At 37.2% G+C, this 24,306-nt stretch overlaps 1 protein-coding gene across 2 annotated transcripts; it reads left to right on the forward strand.

The window, feature by feature from the left end:
• Positions 1-240: 240 nt before the first annotated feature.
• LOC117102056 (neurogenic locus notch homolog protein 1-like) lies at positions 241-24,129 on the forward strand. 2 transcript variants are annotated; one of them, XM_033242274.1, is made up of 10 exons: positions 241-369; positions 4,212-4,858; positions 6,236-6,275; positions 7,889-7,938; positions 8,099-8,261; positions 8,652-10,325; positions 13,902-14,017; positions 20,613-20,868; positions 21,073-22,791; positions 22,946-24,129. In XM_033242274.1, exons 2-10 carry the CDS (start codon positions 4,745-4,747, stop codon positions 22,987-22,989), a joined length of 4,176 nt encoding a protein of 1,391 aa, XP_033098165.1. In that variant the 5' UTR covers positions 241-369; positions 4,212-4,744; the 3' UTR covers positions 22,990-24,129. The 2 variants fall into 2 exon arrangements, with proteins under 2 accessions (XP_033098165.1, XP_033098172.1); XM_033242281.1 differs by lacking the exon at positions 241-369 and having other exon boundaries at positions 4,105-4,858.
• The last annotated feature ends 177 nt before the right edge of the window (positions 24,130-24,306 follow it).

A 24,306-nucleotide genomic window follows, 5' to 3' on the forward strand; every position in this document is an offset into this window, starting at 1 on the left:
TTGATATTAAAGTTGTCACAATTTTAGGTTTGGACAAAATTCATGGGAAAGATTAATAGGCCTATATACACAATTCACACTACGGGGCAGAAGATCGAAAAGAAAGATATCTCAAAGAGAAACATTACTCCTTCCCCCTCAAACTCCTATTGAACCTTCAATGAACCATGAACATCACATGACCTGACGTCACAAATAATTTGCTGCTTCAATGTAGTTTGCTTAGATATAAGTGATGAGGTCAGTGGGAAACAGACAAAAACGGTTTGAGTGAGTCCACTCTTGCCTGCTAATAGGCTGAAAGGAACACACAGAGACATTATTTTAGCAGAAAGAATATATTTAATTTAGGATTATTTACTCTTTCTGGTAAGTTTTGTTAATTATTTCTGGATTTCTTAGTCATAATCTACTCTAGCAGCTCTAACAATCTTACTTCTGGCATTTACATGCATGGTCCTAAGTAATTACTGGCTATATTCCAGGTGAATGTTTGAATGATTGTACTTGTAGGCTTTTAGTTGGCAAAGTTGGTTTAAGTGGGGGAGGACTTCCATGCCCGATGGTCTTGTGAAAGTAAATAGCCAATGATATGGCTTAGATCTTTTTTTTCTTTTTTATATTAGAGCTACGCTAAATTTCTATTTTTAAAAACGTAAATATTTCTCATTTTTTATTCTAAAAATAGGTGGTAATGGTTGTCCCACCCCTCACCTTGTTTCTACCCCTGCTGCAAAATTAAGTCGAACAAAACTTCTAATATTGAACTAAATTGAGTATTTAAACTTTCTGTATAGTACATTGGCTTGCAAAAGCCAGTTATATAACTGATACCGAAAACAACGGATATATTGAGTACAGTATCTCAATTTCAATCGACTTTTCATTTTAATAAAGGAAGTAAGACCAATCTTAATATATCTAAGATATCACGTGTAGTTGTGTTTTTAATTTTCCCAAATACAAAAGGGAAAAAGTTATGCCTATAGTTGTCTACAGGCTCACTTTATTGTAACCGTGTTTATCCAGAAGCAGATATTATCACAAGTGTATTGAAGCATTCGGAACTAGTAGTTACTACTCTACTAAATTGCAATAAGGATGTGCTAGATTTTTTCCACCATGTTTTGACGTATCACGCAATTGATGAAATGTCGATATGTAAGCACATGGCAAGGCAGATTAAACAATAACATTCATAAAATAAATGCCACAGGCAATGACAAAAAATGCAGTAGTAATGATTCTCCATACAATTCCTTAAGCTTAGTCTACACTATCAAATTTTATGTGACAAGAAAATGTGATGTGCCCATATATGGGTACGATGACGTCATATCACATATTATCACATTGTATCAAAGAAAGTTGAACGTGTTCAAATCTATGTTCCATCACATTTTATGTGACGCTTTTTCGATGAAATTGATAGTGTAGACAAAGCTTTATTCTCCCACCACATTTGAACTTGAGTTTTAATAATGCCCTAAGCATAAAGCGTGTTGGAAGTTCCCAGATGTCAGATGATCGAAGAAATTCATTTTCTAATGACACAAATGCAAACTGAACTATTATTATTTAATGACCGGATGTAAGGACGTTCACGGGTATTACTCGACTATAAACCACGTTAGACCCATACCCCCAGGCCTACTTGGTTTAAAGTCTCATCACTGGTAACAAATGGTCATAGTTCGAGGATTAAAATTATATCGACCAATGTACTCTCAACATGTGTTTACTTCCTACACTAGTCGTGTGAGATAAAGCAGCTTGGGATGTTTATATTTCAACGTGCATGAATGGATGCATATGTTATAACTATGGAGGTATAACATTTTCTTTATTTTAATACATCCATGGTATAACCAGAGATGTGTTTAACCAGGGAATTGACGACTTACAAACTAACAACTAAAAAACATATCGCACACGAAGCTGCCGTCGTATCAGATTTTCAAAAGTGATCATTCATTCTATAAAATCTGTTTCCACAAAAAAAAAAAAAAAAAAAAAAAAAAAAAAAAAAAAATTCTCAAGTTCAATTAATTTCAATTAATTTTAATTTGATAATAAGTAACCCAAAGAGATTCGTAAATTAACTGAAATGCTTACCCGTTTACTTGGATATGATGTATACAATAAAAATTGATTATTAAATTAAGATATAAGTGCATTACCGTATTTTAAGTTTAAATCTTTAATAATCAGCAAATCACAGTGTATTATATATTGTATGATATGGGCTTAGTTCAATTTATATTTCTACTTGATTACGTAACTGTAAAATAATAAAAATAAGTACACATCCTTCCATTATCTTATCGATTAAATAGTCCTATAATTATTCTATTCCACTAATACGTTTCGTGGTTGTTTTGAGTATCGATATGAATATGTGCCAAAGAACGACCAATGTATACGAATACTAATACACTTTTTGACTTCAAAGTGTAAACCGTAATCTCGCGTTCATGCATAAATCGAGTCCGTGCGTTCACATGGAGGGTGAGTCGTACACACGCGTCCCCACGAAATACGGATCATGTCTCATGTAATTATTAACACGTGTCATGAAATGAATTTTGCCATCCGGGAGTGAACTGAACACGCAAATGTGTGCAGGTGCGTACAAGATATTGTGGCAATGTAGACAGGCCGGGCAGCAGACACTTCCTATAATCGGTAAAAATGACGTGCGTCGTTAAGATAAAGTGAACACACACATGAGGGAACTTCTGTTTGCGCATCTCTGAGTTTGCGCAGATCGTGTCACGAAATATTGCTTACTGAACTAAACAAAAAGTTGTCGATATTATTTAATTTTTTAAAAAATAGTTTGAATATTAGGCTTATTATATTACGTCAAATGTATTTGAACATTTATTTATTTAGGCCTACTTATTTATTTCCAATATTGTATCCACACATCTCTGCTGTTACAATATGTACAATTAATTATTACGTAAGAATTTATAGGCCTAGTATTAAAAGAATAAGATACAAAAATACCGTATTTTTCATCCTATTACAAAACAGGTTTAAATATAAAAAGATATAAAAATCAAATAATGTTTAATGTTCATTAATTATCAATTTGTAAACTTTTTTTCAATTTCCTTGGTCTGTTGTGTAATATTTTTTAAAGTTAATGTGTTTTTTTTGTCTTTTCTTGTATTGTTATGTCCTCAATAATTTGTATTCATTTTCTCCAATTTTAATGTTTCTCTTTCTACTTATGTCTTCATTCGTTCTTCGTTTCATTATATTTCAATATTATTAATAACTTCGTATTTGATAATTTTTTTAAAGTGTATTTTGTGTGTTTTAAATTGTATTGTTTTTTATTGTTTGGTCTTTTTAGCGTAATAATTTTAATTGTAAATATGATGTAATTTAGCTACCGAGTCAGCTGCCAATCAAATATTGAATAAATTGAAATTGAAATTAAATTGAAATTGAAAATTATATCTGTGCACATAAAAGGTAATGCCGACATGTATGGTATATCATCACAGACTTTTGCATATATCTGGACATCACAACAGGTTTTCTATATTAATTTTCACTCTAGAAATATTATTATAGTCCAATGATATACCAGTGAAGGGGATTCGAAATAGAGGGGGACCAAGGAGGGACTGTTACAGATGGAGGGTCACCTTAGTTCCACCATGGTTGAGGCTGTACGACAACAAAATGGGATAGGAAGGCAAATCGATATATCTTTATAATCTAGTAGACCATATGTTGTTTAAAATATCACATGTAAAAATCGTCGTTAGGAATTAAATATATTTACAAGCTATAGAAATATAGTTATTCCTGGTTATTCTGTAAAACAGGTCCCATTAGGGACTAAGGGTAATTGAAAAATTCCTTATGAGAAAAGAGGCTGAAAGGGTAAACAATGACACTTTAGGTTGTGTTTCTAACCCCCTACGGGCTCAAGACCGATTTATTTCTTGCAGAATAGGTAGAAATAAAGACGATTATGTCGCGGTTGTTAGGAGTATATTTAATTCTTTGTTTTTTGTGCGTCTGTTTCCGTTGTACCTATTCATGAAAAAGACAGCATACAAGAGCTGCCGCCAATGGACAAACACAAGTACTGTAAAGCGAATGCACTATGATTGTTTAGTAGGCCTACTTTTATAAATAATGGAAATTATTCAGAAGACTGAAACGTTTTGCCTAATTTATTCTTTCAGCTTCGTTCACTGAAGGAATTTACGCTCTCATGTTCAACTCAAGAATCTTCAGACGGTCCACTTCGGAATTTCATTGAAGTACAGAGAACAGACGCGCCGATTGGATTTATGTAAAAGTGTAATTCACATGCATTTATACCACACCTGGAACTATTTTGTATTGTCACCTTGACAAGAACGGATAGAATTCATACGCCTGGATGGTTAGTGGTTGATACTTTCAACACGATGATTCTCTAAAATGCTGAGGGGCGGAGATATAATTGATACGTCAGTTCTTCTTGGAAATATTCATTTGCACAGAACTTTCTGCCACTAAACGTGCTTTTATTGTTTGCTCCCTTCAACATTACACATCAGGATGGATACTTTTGTGTTACATGTCTGCTCGTTTCGCTGATCTTTGATGAATAAAGAAATAACGGAACTTCTGTTTTAACCAGATTTCCGTAATTCATTCTTATCGACGTCCATATCAACGGAATTTTATTCTTTAGAGTGTTTATAAACAGTTAACTTGCTTTGCGTGCAAAATGGTTGTTCCAAGTCTGAAGTCATCAAATCATTGTATGTTTATCATCAGTTGTGTCATCCTCTTTCTTGTGTCCGGTTCATTAAGTATGTCATGGCACAGGACGAGATCAAGGGTAAGTTTACAAACTAATTCTATGGCCTAGATTTGAAATAGAAATGACAATAGGCCTAAAGGGGCGGATACAGGATTTAGCAAAAGGGCGGGGGGGGGGCGCCAAAGTAATGATGGACGACCAGCCGAGGTACGAAGCAACGAGGGGGTGGGTTTGGGTCCCCCTCCCAAAATAGAAAGATTTTTTGAAATGGTTCGCCCTTAAAAGCTCTTACAGCGCATCCTACAACAAAGAAAGGTATCTATTATTTAGAAGCGATGCCTATTTTTACTTACTTAAACTTTCTTTGTAGCTATCCATTGCGCGATGTGACATAGAATCAACCTTTCTATTGAATTGGATATCCATTCAATTATCTCAAAAAAAGGGGGGGGGGGGAACGCGCGTCGCAGGCTCCCCCCCTCACCTAAATCCGCCCCTGGCCTATACATATAGTGTTATTGACATTATACTACTTGTTTTTCTCAGTGAGCAGAGATCCCCATATAGGCCTATGACTATGACTGATTGGATGTAAATTAAAGCACTGTTCGCTAACAGGACGTCAGTTTGTAAAAACTGACTATTGAAGGTCATTATCATCATGTAAGGCCTAGACCTATAGCGATTACGTAAGGTTAGGTTAACCTGGTATAGACGTCAACATGACGTCAACTTTAGTATTTAACTTTGATATAGGCCTTGCGTAACATGACATTGAAACACTCAATTTTTTCAGTGGTATGTAGGACAAATCTTCGAATACATCTGAAAACGATTAAGGAAATTATCAATTTTAAAACCATCAAGTAGTCTCTTTTGATTAATAGTTTGGTAAATTGAAGGAATATTTCATTTTATAAGATCACGACAGGAAAATCAAAGTTCAGGGTTTTAAATATGATATGATTACGTTGATTTAAATGTGTAAAGCAGGCCTAATTCTGTGCTCTCTCATCTCTCAGTTTCATGGTTTACTGAACCACTGACTGAACCATGCCTTTTTCATTTAATATAATTTGCCACGATATTGCGGATTATAATATAGGTCTACATTATACAAGACCTACTATGTTCCTATCTCACACATTATTATTATTATTATTATTATTATTATTATTATTATTATTATTATTATTATTATTATTATTATTATTATTATTATTATTTATCCTTTTGTGATATATATTGTGTTTACGGTACTACGCAGCAAACCTAATTTGAATAATATAATATATATGATAATATATAATATAGAACTCAAAGATGAATATATATAGCCTATATATATGCTGTCTCTTATACACATCTAGATGTGTATAAGAGACAGATTATATGTATATATATATATATGTATATTGTGATCTCACTTGCTATTTTTTTAAATTTTATTTTTAGAGAACTTCCAATAACCTATCTGCAAGAAATCGCATTCCAGGTACGTTTAGTAACAACATGTTAGTGAGCGTGCTATATCTTCCTGATATCTGCTTTATAAAGGGGGTATTTTTTATGATATCATCAAACAGTTTGTTTTTCAATGGTGAGAAAATCATTATAATGATTCTGTACCCATGATAGCATTCTTGGAACAACTCTGTTGGGAATTGCTAGCACACACAGCATCTGATATACACCATTTCCCATAAAACGCTCACATTACCTAAACCACATTTTGCTTTTACATTAATCCGAAGACATTGACCACCGGTGTTCTTACAACAGTTGCTTGAACCACATCGTGTGGTCGTAATTCTATAGGTTAATCTGGAGTATATGTGTCGATTAATGTGCCGAAAACTACATGTGGTCTGGTAATGTCCAAGATTATTGTAAAAGGGATTCTAAAGACGCGTAGCTTAAAGTATTAATGTGAACATATGCTTTAAATGTGAAGGTAGGTGAGGGAAACATCTTTTAAGACCCTGACTGAAGGTTGTTTTTCGAGCTTGTGGATTGTGCTGGTATCCAATTAATTGTGGAAATGTTAAAAAATAAAAGATCAACAACATTAATAACAATAACTTTAACAATAACAATAATAACGACAACAATAGCAATATACCATTATAACAATAGGCCTAATTACTTAGGCCATAATAATAACATTAATAATGCATGTATAGGCCCTATTTAAATGTAAGCATAGGCCTAGTGGATCAGTGCGCAAACGATTCGGGTAACACGTATAAGCGCGTGATACGGATCGATGGCATGGCACACAACAATTTGTTTCTCAATTTTATAAGCCCATTTAAACAACTTAATGTTATCAAGAACTTCGCACGTAAATAAACAAATTTATTAAAAAATAATGTTGTTAAACATGACTAACATACAGCTGGTGGACTTATACAATCATTCCGTAGTTATTTGTTTGCAGGCGATCATACATGTGAACGAATTATGATATGCAATCAAAGGATTAGTCACCCGAACCAACTCCCGATTGCTTACACGAGCAGCACTCTTTAAATCATATCGGGATGTTGGTTTGCGTGGTACAACGTTTGAAGCTTTATTCGATTAGACAATTCGTGGAACAATATTTTATGTCTTTACCAGTAGTAGAGTTAAATGGATAGGTCTGCATATTTCTTGCATTTTGTTGCAAAAAATATCATAATTCCTGTTTCATATTGCAATATTTTTCGCAATTCAGCCGGCCACGCGTGTGGTTAAGTGTACGCTCGTATCGGGAAGGGCGTCGCTACCAATACGCGTAGCGTAAATCGTAACCGCCAAAAGTGAACATATCTTTCATTTATATGACAAAGCAGACACGTGTGGGAATCATATTTCTGACAAACATTGAAAGCAAGCAAAGTATATTAATATATTGATGATAGACCCAATTCAACCACGCATACATGTGCTGTCGTGTATTTATATGAAAAGTAGAAAGGCTAATGAAAAGCTAATGAAAATGTTTCCTATAGTTCGGCAACATAAAACCGTTATTTTCAAATATTCTATCTATTTTTTTGTTATATTCCTTTTAATTGAATAATTAATTAATTACAAACTTGATTCTATTGTCTTATTTTGCAGATGTAAACGAATGTTTACCAAATCCATGCAAACACGATGCAAGTTGCCAAGTAAGTCCCTACGCTTAAGGGCGTTAACTACTATTAGGCCTATGTCAGTTACAACAGTACGTAGGGCTAAGCTGGACATGGATTTTTTACGCGGTAGGCCTCAATGAATATTCAGTAGTTGAATATCTGCATTAATGAATATTCATTATTTCCAAACTAGGATCTGATCAGGGATTACAGGTGTGTATGTTTACCTGGGTACTCAGGTAAAAATTGTGAGGAGGAGGTAGAAGAGTGCGCTAGTGAGCCATGCATGAATAACGGTCTCTGTCAGCGAGGCTTTGCGGGAAAGTTCTTTTGTCACTGCTCACCTGGTTTTACAGGTAAATTCATTTGCTCAGATTGTTATCGTTATATTTATTGTATTGTTATTATTATATAATTATTACATTTATTATTATTATCATCGTCATCGTTATCATCATCATCGCCTCAGTCAGCACCACCACAATGATCATTAATCACAAAAAATATTTATGCAAATCATCATTACAGGTATTCGCTTTTTTATCATTACATTTATCAGTACCAATGAACAGACACAATGTACTAATATTATTAATGAAGTTGTCAAAAAATCCCACTATTTCCGTGACTATTAAACTACCAGCACTATATTCCTCAATATACGAAGCCCTTATTATAATCATTCATAACCCTTGCCTATTAATGAAATAAATTAGACGTATAAAACGCGTCCTTTTTCTTTGCAGGTACATTTTGTGAACGGACGATCAATGAATGCGATTCAAATCCATGCAAACATGGTGGGGTCTGTGAGGACGGACTGAATTTCTTTAAATGTGAGTGCATCGATGGTTGGTCGGGTCATACATGTAATCAGAAGCTGGACAGTAGATGTGGAGATGTACCGTGTCAGAATGGAGGAGACTGTAGAGAGAGCAAACATGGATATAAGTGCTTCTGCCAAGTCGGTTTTGAAGGGAAATACTGTGAGCAGCAAGTCGACGAGTGTAAGAGTAACCCATGTTTAAATGGAGCGCTCTGCGTCGACGGGACCAACGGCTATACATGTTTGTGTCCATTCGGTTTCCGGGGAGTTCGTTGTCAACGAAACGTTGACGACTGCCGACAGAGCCCTTGTAGTCACGATGGCACGTGTGTTGATCTTCTGAACGATTACGCATGCATATGCGCACGGGGTTTCTATGGTAAATCGTGCGAATATACTGTCAATGAATGTGAAAGTAATCCTTGCATGAATAATGGCCTATGCTTAGATTTAGACGGTGATTATGAGTGCAACTGTCCGCAGAACTTTGGTGGGAAGAACTGCGAAGTAGATAACTTTGACCCATGCGCATCCGAACCGTGTAACAAAGGTTCAACTTGTATCAAACAGGACAAAGGTTCGTTTAGCTGTATATGCAAAAAGGGATACACTGGACAATGGTGTGAACGCGAGATAAACGAGTGTCTGCGTGATCAGTGTAGGAATGGTGGCACGTGTGTCGACCTAGTAGGAGAATATCGATGCGATTGTCCACCAGGTTTTACAGGGAAGCACTGTGGAACGCACACAAATGAATGCTTGAGTGCGCCGTGCGTTTACGGCAAGTGTCGCGATTTGAAAAACGAGTTTGTCTGTGACTGCTTGCCGGGTTTTACTGGCGACCTCTGTGACACGCCAATTGATGACTGCCTGGAGATGCCCTGTTTGAATAATGGCACATGTGTTGATCTCTTGGAAGGGTTTGCTTGTTTTTGTCCACAAGGATTTAAAGGAAAGTTGTGTGAAGTCTCACTTAATAGATGTTTTCCAGATCCTTGTTTAAATGGTGGAACATGTATAAACAAGGAAACGGATTTCTACTGTAAATGTCCACAAGGATTTACCGGCAGAGCATGCGCAATGGATGTTGACGAATGCTTGATGGACCCCTGTATGAACGGTGGCTTATGTAGTAATCTTCCGGGAAGTTACTCTTGTACATGTCCATTTGGGTTTACAGGACGTTTGTGTGAAACATTTATTGACGAGTGTGAATCGAATCCATGTCAAAATGGCGGAATATGTGTAGACTCTGTTCATTCTTTCACGTGTGCGTGTCTCGAAGGTTTCCATGGTGAGTTATGCGAGCTTGAGTCAAATGAGTGCGAATCAAACCCGTGTCTGAATAACGGTGTATGCTTAGATAAACGCGCGGGATTTACGTGTGAATGCACCATAGGGTTCAGTGGAAGACTTTGCCAAGTGAATCTAAATGAATGTTCATCGTCTCCGTGTAGGAACGGCGGGACTTGTGAGGACCGTGTGAACGGATATAACTGTGAATGTGTCGGAGGATTCTCAGGATCGAATTGCGAAATTGATGACGATGAATGCGCCAACAATCCCTGCCAGAACGATGCTACATGCTTACAAGGTAAACAACCAATTTCTTTTAAGAGCAGTTGAAGTGAACATAAATTCCCCACGGCTGTTAATTTGACATTGGACATTTCAGTGTGTACTTCCTTACACGACTTAGTTATCGTCTAGTGGGGTCGCAAGTTTCAGTCAGTTTAAAGTAATCAACTTTAAAGCATTATAATAAAACCGGGAATAAAACTTAATCAGTCTCCTTTTCTCGCCCCCATAAACACATTGCCAACAAAACAAAAACAATATGTAACGTGAATAAAATGACCAAACCGTTTCCGGTGCGTGTATTCCCTAATTGCGCAGTGCGTTGGACTCCCTTGACAACATACGAGTGTCGAAAAATTCATATTCAGCACACTGATTCAGACAACAAAACAATGTGTAAATTCGAGATATACATTACATTTTTGTTTTGGCCAATCACAGCGACTGTTTATTAATTTTCGTATTTAACAGATTATTGCCGAGCACTGCTCTATCTCCCATTGGTCTAGCCAAAATCGGAAACTGTCATATCTGGTGTATCGGGATTCGAAATAATTTGAACGATGTTATCAGAAAATAAAGTACTCGCTACACTAAGTGTAAGATGGGAAATCAGATATATATTACAGCCTAATAACTGCCCAATTATTAAAGTTTACGATGTTTCACAAACTTTTCTGTTAACGTAAAAATCACAAAATAAGTGAATGAATCGATAAAGTAAGACTATAGCGGCTATTATTTATTATATAAATGCAAATCATGAATACTCAGAAAACGAGGGGATTAATGACATGGGCTTACACCTACCACACTCTATATATGTTGACCAGTAAATTATCAGTTTGAAACGGATATTTTAGTGTGGATCTCAGCAAAAAGAGGTCTTATTAATTTCGGTCCCGGTTTCGATATGAAATCTTACCGTTTTTTAAATAACACATAATAAATTAAAAATTAGTTTTTGCCATGCTATCACGTCCCTCCCATCGAACTTTAATTTAGTAATAGGTGTCAGGTTAACCACCATTTTCTCTAAAAAAAAACTTGTCCGAGTGAATTTTTATTTTCGTTTTTTCTTTCATGATTAAATTTTTAATTAAATTAACCTGAGCAGATCATGTGGATGGGCAGCCGAAGCAAAAGCCAACTTTCATGGTTGATATGCAAGCTAGGACTAAATCTAGTGGTTATTTAAATTAGCCATACAATGCAGTGTGTCCGGACCAAAATCGCCATCTCTTCATGTACCCTACACAAGTTACAGGCTTAATAAGCTTCTGAAAAGCAGAAATTGGACAACAATAAACGATGTTTATGTCAGTGTACAGTGTGGATCTCAGCAAAAACGAGGTCTTATTAATTTCGGTCCCGGTTTCGATATGAAATCTTACCGTTTTTTAAATAACACATAATAAATTAAAAATTAGTTTTTGCCATGCTATCACATCCCTCCCATCGAACTTTAATTTAGTAATAGGTGTCAGGTTAACCACCATTTTCTCTAAAAAAAACTTGTCCGAGTGAATTTTTATTTTCGTTTTTTCTTTCATGATTAAATTTTTAATTAAATTAACCTGAGCAGATCATGTGGATGGGCAGCCGAAGCAAAAGCCAACTTTCATGGTTGATATGCAAGCTAGGCCTAAATCTAGTGGTTATTTTACCCGGCAATCTTTATAAAATAATTAGCCATACAATGCAGTGTGTCCGGACCAAAATCGCCATCTCTTCATGTACCCTACACAAGTTACAGGCTTAATAAGCTTCTGAAAAGCAGAAATTGGACAAGAATAAACGATGTTTATGTCAGTGTACTGGTAACTTGCCTCTGTACTTTCCCATCAGCAGTACGCACTAACCACTCGTAAGCACGAGTTATCAAATTCGAAAATTAAAATATGGTGGTTGACGTCAAACACCAATTCATATGTATTTAAAATTGCACGGAAACCATTTTTAATAAGCCTATATCACCTATCAATAAAATCTAGTAATTTTAATGAACACGTCAATTAATTTAACTGCAATCCTTGTGGTACGGCAAGACGTGCTTTTTAGAACGTGTTTTCGGAGGGGTTTAAAAATATATATTATAGACCTATATTTCTAAGTGTTTAACTGTTATATTTTTTAATACTGACTATTTAAAATAAATACTGGAGATAAATAAATAGCTTTCTCGTGGACTGAGCCGTTACGCGAGACGTTTGATTCAATAATTACAGCAAGCGAGTGTATATGAACAATAAATCTAAACAAACATGCTCTGTTGTGAGTAGGGGTTCCTTTTCCAGGAAAACGGACCAAACATTGCTGGGGGGACCGAGCCCGCCTAGGATCCCACCGGGGTAGGGGGAATATTCCTGGTGGGGTCCAGGAGAAGGCGCCCCCACGCACTCAGAACTGGGATGACATTTACGAGTCTGTACCGTAAGTAGTGTTTTAAAGTTAATAACGTAACAAGCTGTGTATGCGAACATAACAGCTAACCTCAGTACCAAAGGTCCACTTCCGTATTGTAGTGAATGGGGAGGAGTGCAAAAAAATGAATTGCGTTTAGAAAGTTAATTTATATTTAAAAAAAAAACCAAACTTTATATTTAAAAAACGACGGGTTGTTTACGATTAAAGTGACCACAAATACAACTTTGATACTACAGTCTAAACAGATCATCATTAAAAAATATCCGTTGCGTGCACGTCGTGGCGTTGCGTTCTCCATAGAATCGTCGGGGCAGTGGAGACGTAAGATCGTGAATGAACCCCAAATGCCAGCGCAAGATCAAAGATGAGAAAACAAGTCTATTTATTTTAGCGCTAGTAAATTACGCTATGTTAACGTGTAACAAGGGCAACGATTTGATTTAGTTGTTTCATCGTTCCGTCGCGTGGGAATACAGATCGTGACGTGTGCAGAAATATAGCGAAGAGGGAAGCATGGCAGATTGTGCTTGGTTGTATTAAATTAAAAGCCCTTCAAATCCACATGTAATTAAATTATTTGAATCATGATATGTGCCAGCTAATATATATAGCATTGTCATAGCGCCACTGAACATCGCATTCTGCCGTGGATATTTTCGCTTTATAAATCTTCGTTTGATTGATTGATTGATTGATAGATTGATAGATAGTAAACATTTCATCCGAAAATTAATGCTTCAAGAGTTAATTGACCCGACCCAACTTATTCCCATTAACTGAAAAATGACTATGATAAATAACAGAATACGACGTAATAATTGGGTGGGTGTTGTCAAGTGTAAAGTTCATATAAAGAACTTTCAATTACTGGTGAATGTTTTCGCATTATACCGTATACAAGCAATCATTAGGTTTTACTTTCAAGACTTTGTTTATTCACCGAAATTGTTTTGTCGTCTGGTAAACACGGAAATACCATAATGATGACACTATGGCGAATCATGCCTCATTGTTTGCTTCACATTTTTGACTGGATAATGACTAGTCATGGCATTGGAATCACAAATAATATATTCTACTTTACTGTTTGCTTTAGAATTACTCACACGCACAATTTTAGAATTTGTAATCGTGTTTGTTTGTTTTGGTTTTTTTTTTATAACAGGAGTGAATACATTTAGTTGTTACTGTAAACCAGGGTACACCGGCAGCCTATGTGACGTCAATATTGATGATTGCCATCAGAATCCCTGTTTTAACGGAGCTACATGCATTGACAAGGTTAGCTACTGCCTACACTCGGACGATAATTTGAATTAAATATACGCTTATAAATGATAATTTTATATAGCACCGGTAACAAAAATGTAGGCCTTATTCGCACTAGAGCAATTTAGACGTGTAAACGCAAGCGACACTGGATGCTAGCGCTGGGTCTACAATTGCGTCCACCGACGAATCTGACCCCGCTCCTTGTGAGCGTTAAACGAAGTTTCCATAGAATCGCTACACGCTATCGCCGAAAGTTTTCGGTGATGCTGATTGGTCGGTCGAATTCGGCAGCCTTCCAGGTTGCTTCGGGGACTGCTACGCAGTACAAGGATTGCACTAAAACACAGTAGCGCGATAGTGCAGCGATTTTAAGAAAATCAGGCTTTAGAAGACATGACGCGGTGACAGTCTGAACGGATCGTCATTAAAAACGATCCGTTGCGTCGACGCGTTGTGTTCTTCATAGAATCCCGTCGGCCGACGACCGGGGCTCAGTGAGTGGCTAGTTTTAGTGAGCAATTTCGTCCCTTATATAACGTAGTGGCGAATGTGGAAAAGTGCATTTTAAGAAAAAGATTTTAAAAAATAGTACGGTAATTTTTATTAGCATACCTTCTTATATGAAATTGCCTAAATTTCTATAGGCCTATTACGACTATGGTACATTGCCTCCTAATACTGTGTATAAAATATATGACCATAATAACGATTGGTTAATTAGCAATTCATCATTAAACTTATTCGTCACTTCGAAAAAAATTATTAACGTTCAAATTGTATGCAGTAATTTAACATTCGCCACTTTGTGGGGGGAAAAAAATCAAACATTCGCCACTGGAAATTCAAGCCAGTAGGCAGGATTTCTGATGTGAAGGGTTGGGTGCGTTTTATAGCGAGCAAGGTTAGAACCTTAGGCCACGGGACCTGGGCCATCCTGGAATACCTGGGGGTGCAGGGGCAGAGCTCTGGTGTGGTGGGGGTGCAAATCTCTCTGAATTTTTGAACGTAATTTAGAACTAGTACAAAAGATTCATTTAAGTTTCTTATTTATAATTAATGTATTTAATAATATAGGTATTGTGCTAACCTATGACCACAAAGCATGAGCTCCTGTAGACCAAACAAGTGCCGTTTCGTTTTAAATCGTACGGGAAATCCACTCACGATGATACGCTCATTCAATTTATGCTTGCACGCAGGCGCGGATCCAGACCTTCGCCCAGTTCGCCCAGGCGAAGGTCTGGATGCCTGGAAATCTTTTTATTTCTGACGAATTTAGTAAAAAATCCGAATTAATTAAATAGGTACCTGAAAATGACACTTAAATACTTACAATTCTAAAAACCACCATATATCCAACTGAGCCCAAAAATAACACTTGATATAGTACAAATCTTATATCTACTCTGAGCCCCACAACCGGGTTTTGGGGCGCAGATGAGTAAATTTTAACAATTTGAGACTTTATAGATGCCCGAAAACGGCAATTTGAGACTTTTAGATGCCGGTAAATGGCACTTTAATACATAAACACTACGAAAATTATCGTACTATATTCACCTAAGCCCCATCATGGATGAGGCTGAGGTGAGAATATTTTAATAATAAAACACACTTTTGTCACAGTATGTCCACACTGTGGACTAGTATGTGAATTTCTCTCTGTGTACCTTATGTTGTAACACACTGTGATCACTGTGGCTGACTATTTAAATTCTCTACACTGTTTTTTCTGTCCAAACACGGCGGCCACAGTGTGTACACACGATGTGACCACAGTGTGCACCGTGTGTACACACTGTTGACACAGTGTGCACTAGATGTGTATAAGAGACAGGTCCAGGAGACTGAGTCTCTTGCCAGGAATTTTTCAAAGAGTGGTGGAATTTCATAAAATGTTGCCCACAAAATTTAAAGGGTGGTGCGCTAAATGTTAAAGGGTGGATACCATTTAGTACTATTTATGGTATCGGACACGACTCAGCATGACCCGTGTCAAACAATTTAAATTATTAATGCAAATAATATATGTACACTTAAATAACCTGTTCAAATCTCTATCCACATCAACACTTAGTGATACGCATCTTTGGTATACGGTATATAAAACAGACATAATATATACAAAGATGCTTATCACTAAATGTTGATGTGGATAGAGATTTAAACAGGTTCTCCCAGCGTTCAATGCCATGTCCTCCGAATCAGACGTGTATATTTAGTTGACTATTAAGATTTAGATAAAGAAAATAGCTTATTATATTAAAATTACGTAAACCAATTACTAATAATGTTGTTTCATCAATCACCATTCATAAATAACGGACACTTTCACTGAATATTGTGATCATCACGCATGTACGGTACCGTACTGAACGCACCAGCGGCGGAGGTAGATGATGATGGGCCCCAGTGCAAGATATAATTGTGGGCCTTGTGATTTGAAGCTTCAATCAAGGCCCTCAGGCCTATGACTTGGGGACCTGGACAAGGGCCGCAAACGTCCACAGATTGTATACGAAAAATATATTTTCACTAACACACAACGAGCAAAGGTTACAGAAAAAGCAGCGAAAGGGAATAGTTTGTTTCAATGTTTCAAGCACCTCTACATCCCCCTTCAACAAATTAACGTCACAACGAACAAAAAAGAGATGTGCAAGGTTGCACATTAATAGATACAGAATACTACATAAAAAGGTATAAAAAAGAGATATACATTGAACATTATAAAATATATATTTTTATATTATTACACAGAAAATTATTTAATTATCATTATTAATTAAACTAATACATACAATAACTTTAAAAATAGAAATATTTACCCCCCACCCACGCCTTCCCTCGTATTATGGTGATCTTATATGTTAGGACATTAAGCTTGGCCACCCAATTTCAATTCAATAATTTTTCCATAAATATTGTGCTATTAAAAATATATAATTGTTATGAAGAGTTGACTGTACTAATAATAATAATAATAATAGTGTAGTTTTATATAGCGCACATATCCATCTAATGTAAGATGCTCAGGGCGCTTGAAATGTGGACTAAGAACTCGACCAATGACATTCTTCGCCCCTAAGGGTCCCTTCGTGTTTGTGCTACCCGGTAATCCGGTACCAGCAACTCTCGTCGTCCACCACAGGGGCTGTCTGTTCCAGTACACAGGGGCAACCCCCTACTCGTCTCGAAGGATGTACTGGGTTCTTTATAGTGCACACGAGCCATTGTATACACTGGGCCTACGGTTTATAGTCCTTATCCGAGAAGACTTGTTCTACCACCAGAACCATAGGCGAGCGTGCCGTTCGAACCAGCGCCGATATTATGGCTATAGCTTGCGGCGTCCCTGCTAACCGCTCGGCCATTCGACTCACCACGGAGGAATTAAATTAATTCCTCCATGACTGTACTAAATGATAAAATGTTGCCTACTAAAACGATGTAACAATATGAAATATTTGCATATAGGCCTAGTCATGAGAAAATGAACACAATCAACTCACTGTACTTCTCTCAATATTGATCGATTCAGACGGAAGCAACATGCTCATTGATTTTTAAATATTGAGAACCTTCCAATTATCGTAGGATTATGCTTATTAAAAAGCACTCTATATAAAAAACATTTTCATCGTCATATGGGCCTATACACTGAGAAACAAACAACTGCACGTTGCCGGTTTTAAATGAACGCAATCATCGCACTGTAATTCTTTCAATATTGATCGATTCCGACGGAAGCAACATGCTCATTGAATTTTAAATATTGAGAACCTTCCAATTATCGTAGGATTATGCTTATTAAAAAGCAATATAAAAAAACATTTTCATCGTCATATGGGCCTATTGCAATCACTGAGAAACAAACAGCTGATCGTTGCACGTTTAGTAGGGTAATTATTCAGACTCCGTCGTCAAAAAGCACAATCGTACTAAAATTATAATTAAAGTGTTCTGCAAATTTCCTTACAATTTTTACAGGTTAATGTTTCATTTCTTACCTTACCTTAATTAACTTCTTCGCGTCATGTGTTGTATAGGCCTCAACAGAATGCCTCCATCATCCCTGTTGGCTGCTGCAACTCTAGCTCCTCCCCCACCCTACCATGATGTCCATCATCATTTTATTTCGTTCTTTTTCCACCATTCGTCTCCATGTTGTTTTTGGTCTTCCTCGTCTTTGCTTTCCTTCTGGTGCCCATGTCAATGCAGTGTTGCAGTCATTCCCTTGGTCTCTTGTTTGTTTAATGTTTCATTTCTAGGTAAATGTAATTGTTACGTACCTACAAGATTGGGTCTACACACTTAAATGTCAATGAACTCATCAAAATATTTAAGCCTACTACTTATCGAAAATAGAAGTAAACACCAACACATTAATCTATTGTGAGTTTTTATTTTAAATTTCTGTGCTAAAAATTAGAAATAAACGGAACATGTGAATATATACAAGCCATCATAATACAGGCGCGGATCCAGACCTTCGCCCAGTTCGCCCAGGCGAAGGTCAGTTTAAGAAATAAAAATAAAATGTTGATAATTTTTTCAACAATCATACTTAATTTCCTTGACACTTATATTAAACATTACCATTAGGACATTGTTTAAATCCACACTAACCTATATCTTACACTTTTACACTGATTGTACTGAAGACCCTACCAGAGATACCGGTACATGTAATTATGGTCTTCCATTTCTATAGCGCATAATACAGTGCATGACAAACGTTACATAACCACATACGGTACTACTAATTCAGAGTCGCTCAGCTCAGTCGTACATGTGTCTATTTGGCACTGATACTGTGTGTTTTAGCATTGTTTTAAAAGGGATAATTTCACATGAACAACAAAACGAATGAAAATATATTTGGCTTAGCTGTTGTTTTCAGTAACAGTGGCGTATGTAGGATTTAATAAAGGAGGGTGCTAATGAAAGTAGAGTCCACACCACGTCAGCGCCACCTGGTTGGCGGTGACGCAAAAATTTCAGTATTTCATACATCTGGATGCCCGGAAATGGAACTTACTTAAATTTACCTTTAAATCATTTTTATTTTTGACGAATTGACTAAAAAAAAACCGTACCCGAAAATGGAACCCAAATACTTACAATTATAAAAACTACTATATCCAACTGAGCCCCATCATGGTTTGGGGCTCAGGTGAGAAATGTTTGAGAATTTAAGACCCATATAGATGCCCGAAAATGGCACTTTAATACATAAAAACTACGAAAATGACTATATCCACCTGAGCCCCATCCATCATGGATGAGGCTGAGGTGAGAAATTGTTAAGAATTGGGGACTTTTAGATCATTCCTGATGATGACATAATGTCGAAATACTGGATCCGACACGAAGGCGTGCATTTCAATGTATTATACTATCTTATCTGGGATTAATCAGTGGACCTTTCGGTTTTTGGGGAATTTTAGGTGACAGAAATTAATGGCACTTTAATACATAAAAACTAGGAAAATTACTATATCCAGGCACCCTGAGCACCCCCACCTTGCATACGCCACTGCAGCAATATTCTTCCTTGTCTCTCTCCCTCTCGCCCCCCCCCCCTTCTGTCTCTCTCCCCATCGGGCACACCCGGTTAATTATGAACAAAGTTATAACTTTCCTTTATGACTGTTTAGATCCTTAATTGCTTGATGTATATAGTCGGGACCGTCCTTGCTTCCTTTTCCCATGGGTTGGTTTCCAAAAGAGAACCCTTGAAATAACTTCATTTTTACTTCTGTAGCAATGTCCAGCAAAATGCTAACCTTCGTGCCTCTGAGTTCTTGATGCAGGGGGAATGTCTCCATACAGGTCTTTATTTGTAATAGGCCTATGTTGTTTATAGTTGATATTCAAGGCGTGTCTGAGTAATCTATCTTGTATAACAACTTAACCATCAAGTCCTCTCTCTCCAAAATCTGTTCGTTTCTTTTTATAGAAATTCCGTAATTAGCAATATTTGTGACCTTAGGTCACCTGAGCGTTAGAGGATTCCCACATGCAGCGGATTCAAGGAGAGCAGTCGGCCCAGGCCCCCGTAAATAGGCCTATTTAAAAATTATTTTTAAAGAATGCCAAAATTATAGACCTATTCAAATCCTGAGAGTGCCATTTCCGGCCATCTAGAGGCGACATTATTTTAATTTGTCTTAACTCAACCCCAAACATGGTGTGGCAGAGCTGTCTATCTGTGAAGGGACCTCTGGGCACCCTCTATTTTGAATTTCTGGATCCACCAATGCAAAGACCACCCCATGTGTCCGAAGGTCAGGAAAATTCTGGATCCACGCCTGTGCACGCGCTGCCGTTTAAGGAAAAAAACATACGCGAGATATGCGTTGTGCGTGGGAAATTATACATTCGCCGGTTTGTAGTAAACAAACCGATTGATATAGCGACATTGTCTAACAATGATAAATTTAGACTTGTGAACTTCAATAATAAATTGGGGTAGAGAGGTTAAATTGACCATAGAGAAAATAGTTGACAATCTTCTGATAAAGTCGAGCACCAATGAGTCACTGCGTAATTCGTTATCAGGCCAAATGGGGTAATCGTTTCTTTGTTATCTTTCGTTTAGGTAAATGGGTTTAAGTGTTTGTGTAAAACAGGATTCACTGGTAAGACATGTAAAAACGATACAGATAACTGTATCCACAACCCGTGCAAGAACAACGGTCTATGTCGCTATACCGGAGGTCAGCGCCAGTGCATCTGCCAGCCTGGATTCGCTGGATCTCTTTGCGAAGAGGACGTCAATGAATGCCAGAGTAGCCCTTGTAATCACGGCGTGTGTATTGATGGATTAGACAGCTACAGATGTTACTGCAATCCAGGTAAGTGAAATGATATCAGAAATGGTGAGGATAGGGAATGCCAATGTGAAAGAGAACAAAAGAGAAGAGGAAAGTGAAACAATGTTTTTTTAATTTTTGTCATGGCAGGTAGCTGCTGCTTAGGTCAGTTGGTTAAATCTTTTAGTAGTTTGTTTAAAATACTCTATTTAGACCCTATTAGTATTCATTTTTTTTTTCTTTCAGGCTATCATGGTGCCACATGCGAACATGAAACAAAAGAATGCCGAAGCTCACCCTGCCAAAATAACGGCGAATGTATTGACGAGGTAAACGGCTTTAAATGTGTTTGTCCCGCTGCCTTTGAAGGTGTCGTATGTGAACGAAATTTTGACTTCTGTACTTCTGATCCATGTCGAAATAACGGTCAGTGCTCGGCTATAAGTGGTGCTGGGTACGAATGCCAATGTCGACGCGGCTTTGAGGGTTCAAACTGTGAACTGAATATCAACGAATGTAACAGTTCACCTTGTAGAAATGGCGGAAAATGTGTTGATGCTAGCGCCATGTTCTTCTGTGTCTGTCCACCTGGCTACTCTGGTGAAACCTGTGAAGTGGACATTAATGAATGCGCATCAAATCCGTGCGTTAACATTAATTCTACTTGCATCGATTGGCAAAATTACTATGAATGTGTTTGCCCGGACGGGTTTGAAGGGAAGCAGTGTGGGTATGAAGTACTTGAGTGTGCGTCAGAGCCATGTCTTAATAATGGCTCTTGTGTTGAAGGTATCGGCGGCTATCATTGCACGTGCGTTGCTGGGTTTGAAGGCACAAATTGCGAAGTTGATATATACGAATGCAAGAGTAGTCCGTGTCAACATGGTGGACGGTGCGAGGATGCTGTGGATGGTTACTCGTGTGTATGTGCCACGGGCTACGACGGGGAACATTGTGAAATAAATATCAGCGAATGTGTCTCGTCTCCGTGTCTAAATGGAGGAACTTGTATCGATAAGGTTGCGCGGTTTTCTTGTCTTTGCGCAGAAGGTTTCGGTGGACGCTACTGTGAGAATGACATCGATGAATGTGCGTCAAACCCTTGTAGAAAAACTGGCGAATGTGAAGACCTCATAAACGGGTTCAGGTGTCGGTGCGACTCTGGTACGACCGGTGAGCTTTGTGAGTTGCAGATAAATGAATGCGATAGCAGCCCGTGTTCTAATGGTGGGACCTGTATTGACCAAACAAATGGTTTTAACTGCGTTTGTACCATTAGCAACCATGGTGATACCTGCCAACATTGGACCGACGCATGCACACGTCAACCGTGTAAAAATGGCGGAGAATGCACCTCGCAATTTGGTAATTTCACTTGCGATTGCCAACCTGGCTTTACTGGAAAGACATGTGCGATAAATATTGACGAGTGCGCATCGAATCCTTGTTTCTATGGCAATTGCATCGACGGTATCAATTCGTATCACTGTACTTGTGGGCCAGGATTTTCCGGCTCGAGATGCGAAATGAATAATGACGAATGCAAACAAAAACCATGCGCTAACGGCGCTATATGCGTCGACCAGGTTGCAGGTTACAGATGTATTTGTATGCCTGGCTATGGTGGATTAGGTTGTAGAGAAGTTCAAGACCCTTGTTTGTCGAGCCCATGCAAGAATGCTGCCACGTGTAAGCCACAGATAGGCGGAGATTTTGAATGCACTTGTCCTTATGGTTTTACCGGTAAATTATGTGACTTGAAATATTTAGATTCCTGCGCATCGTCACCATGCCTACACTGTGGTCAGTGCGTAGACACGTTAGATGGATACGTGTGCAGGTGCATGCCGGGATATAATGGCACGTGGTGTGAAAATGTAATAGACTATTGTCAGAGTTTTCCTTGTTGGAACAGAGGGGACTGTCTAACGGAAATCAACGGATTTAAGTGTATTTGCCGAGACGGTAAGTAACAGTACGCCGAAGTGTATGTTAAAAACTAATCTAGTACACTGACAAACCATTATAAAATCATTAGTTATTTACATTACCTACATCATGATCGATAAGTAAAGCGAGCAATTGATTCACAACGTTCTATTATTTTCTTTCACCTTAGGTTACCAAGGAGACGTGTGCGAGTTGACCAAGACAATACCATGAGCAGCGCCACCAAAGAAGGCTAACTCTACCATCAAAGTTGAAATCAATAATACCGCACTGGACTCAATTAAAGTTGTTACCGTACTATATCACGTGAATGTAGTACCCGCATTCATCCATTCACTACTGGTGAAATGAAAACATCAACAACTATCCTGCGATTGATTGGGATAAGTGCATAACCTTACGCTGATAGACTTACACAATGAACGTTAGAATGTACTGACCCAGCAACTACTGTATGAATGAAAACTTATTTACGATTACGTTGGGATTTTAATCAGTGGTATATATTATTAGGAGAAAAATTATAAACTTTCTTGCAGCAATACTGAAATAAATATATAGGGCCTTCATTATTAAATTGTAGAGATGAAAAAATATGCGACATTTTAAAACAGCTGAGCTGTTGCTTAATATGCCTATGACGCTTTATATTTTAACCACTCGGTAACACTGGGGCTAATTGCACCCAGACGGGTTACACATCAAGATAATACACCAATATCTAAACACATAGGCCTACAAGATCTCAGAATATAGTAATGATAATTATATATACAGTAAAGGGATAGACCAATTGCAGTAAGGAATAAACCATTTTGCAGTAATGCTGAAATAAATAATAGGTCTAGTTATGGTCTATAATAATAGGCCTATACAAATGCCTATAATACATACGAAATGACGAACCAAATGTGTTATATAATGTAATACAGTATTGTACTGTGTCTGTTTGTGAACATTAATGTGTACGTACTTTGTTACTGTTAATATGCAACTTTTGCATAGACGAATGTATATAGGCCTAATTGTAGCTGATTGGTTAAAGTTGCGCAAACTGTATTTTAGGATGGGGAAAGTCGAAATTTGAAGACCGGCAAATGAAATCGGAGATCAGGAGTGTTATTTTTTTTTTCAAAAATGCTAAAACCAAAGCTTAAATGTGATAATGACCTAGAATTATCGAGAGTGAACCTACATCTGTTATGAAAGCACTCCTATCGAAACATAAACTACAGCTCACAAATTGATAGGAACTTTCATAGAGGATGAGTATGTAGAGGGCGCTAGCTAGATAAAGGGCCATTAAAAATAATATGTAAAATCGTGTTCTAGAATTATAATATTCATAAATTTTTGACTAATTTGCTCAATATAGGCTATGTTATAATTATTGTAATCATATTTATATTTCAAATTCTTTTTCACGATAGTTGTCAACCATTGCACGGAAATTATTTAAACCCAATTTTAACAATTCATTTCAATTAATATGGCATAGTGTTAATCGATTGTTAAAATATTTTATCGTAA

The sequence above is a fragment of the Anneissia japonica genome, unplaced genomic scaffold, assembly GCF_011630105.1.
Source record: "Anneissia japonica isolate Jap-2015-1 unplaced genomic scaffold, ASM1163010v1 scaffold1005_len2656397_cov198, whole genome shotgun sequence".
Taxonomy (NCBI): Eukaryota; Metazoa; Echinodermata; class Crinoidea; order Comatulida; family Comatulidae; genus Anneissia; species Anneissia japonica.

Coding starts and splice junctions, on each gene's coding strand:
- LOC117102056 (XM_033242274.1), top strand. CDS start 4,745: ATGGTTGTTCCAAGTCTGAAGTCATCAAATCATTGTATGTTTATCATC. Junction 10,326..13,901: donor CGATGCTACATGCTTACAAG/GTAAACAACCAA, acceptor TTTTTATAACAG/GAGTGAATACATTTAGTTGT. Junction 20,869..21,072: donor CAGATGTTACTGCAATCCAG/GTAAGTGAAATG, acceptor TTTTTCTTTCAG/GCTATCATGGTGCCACATGC.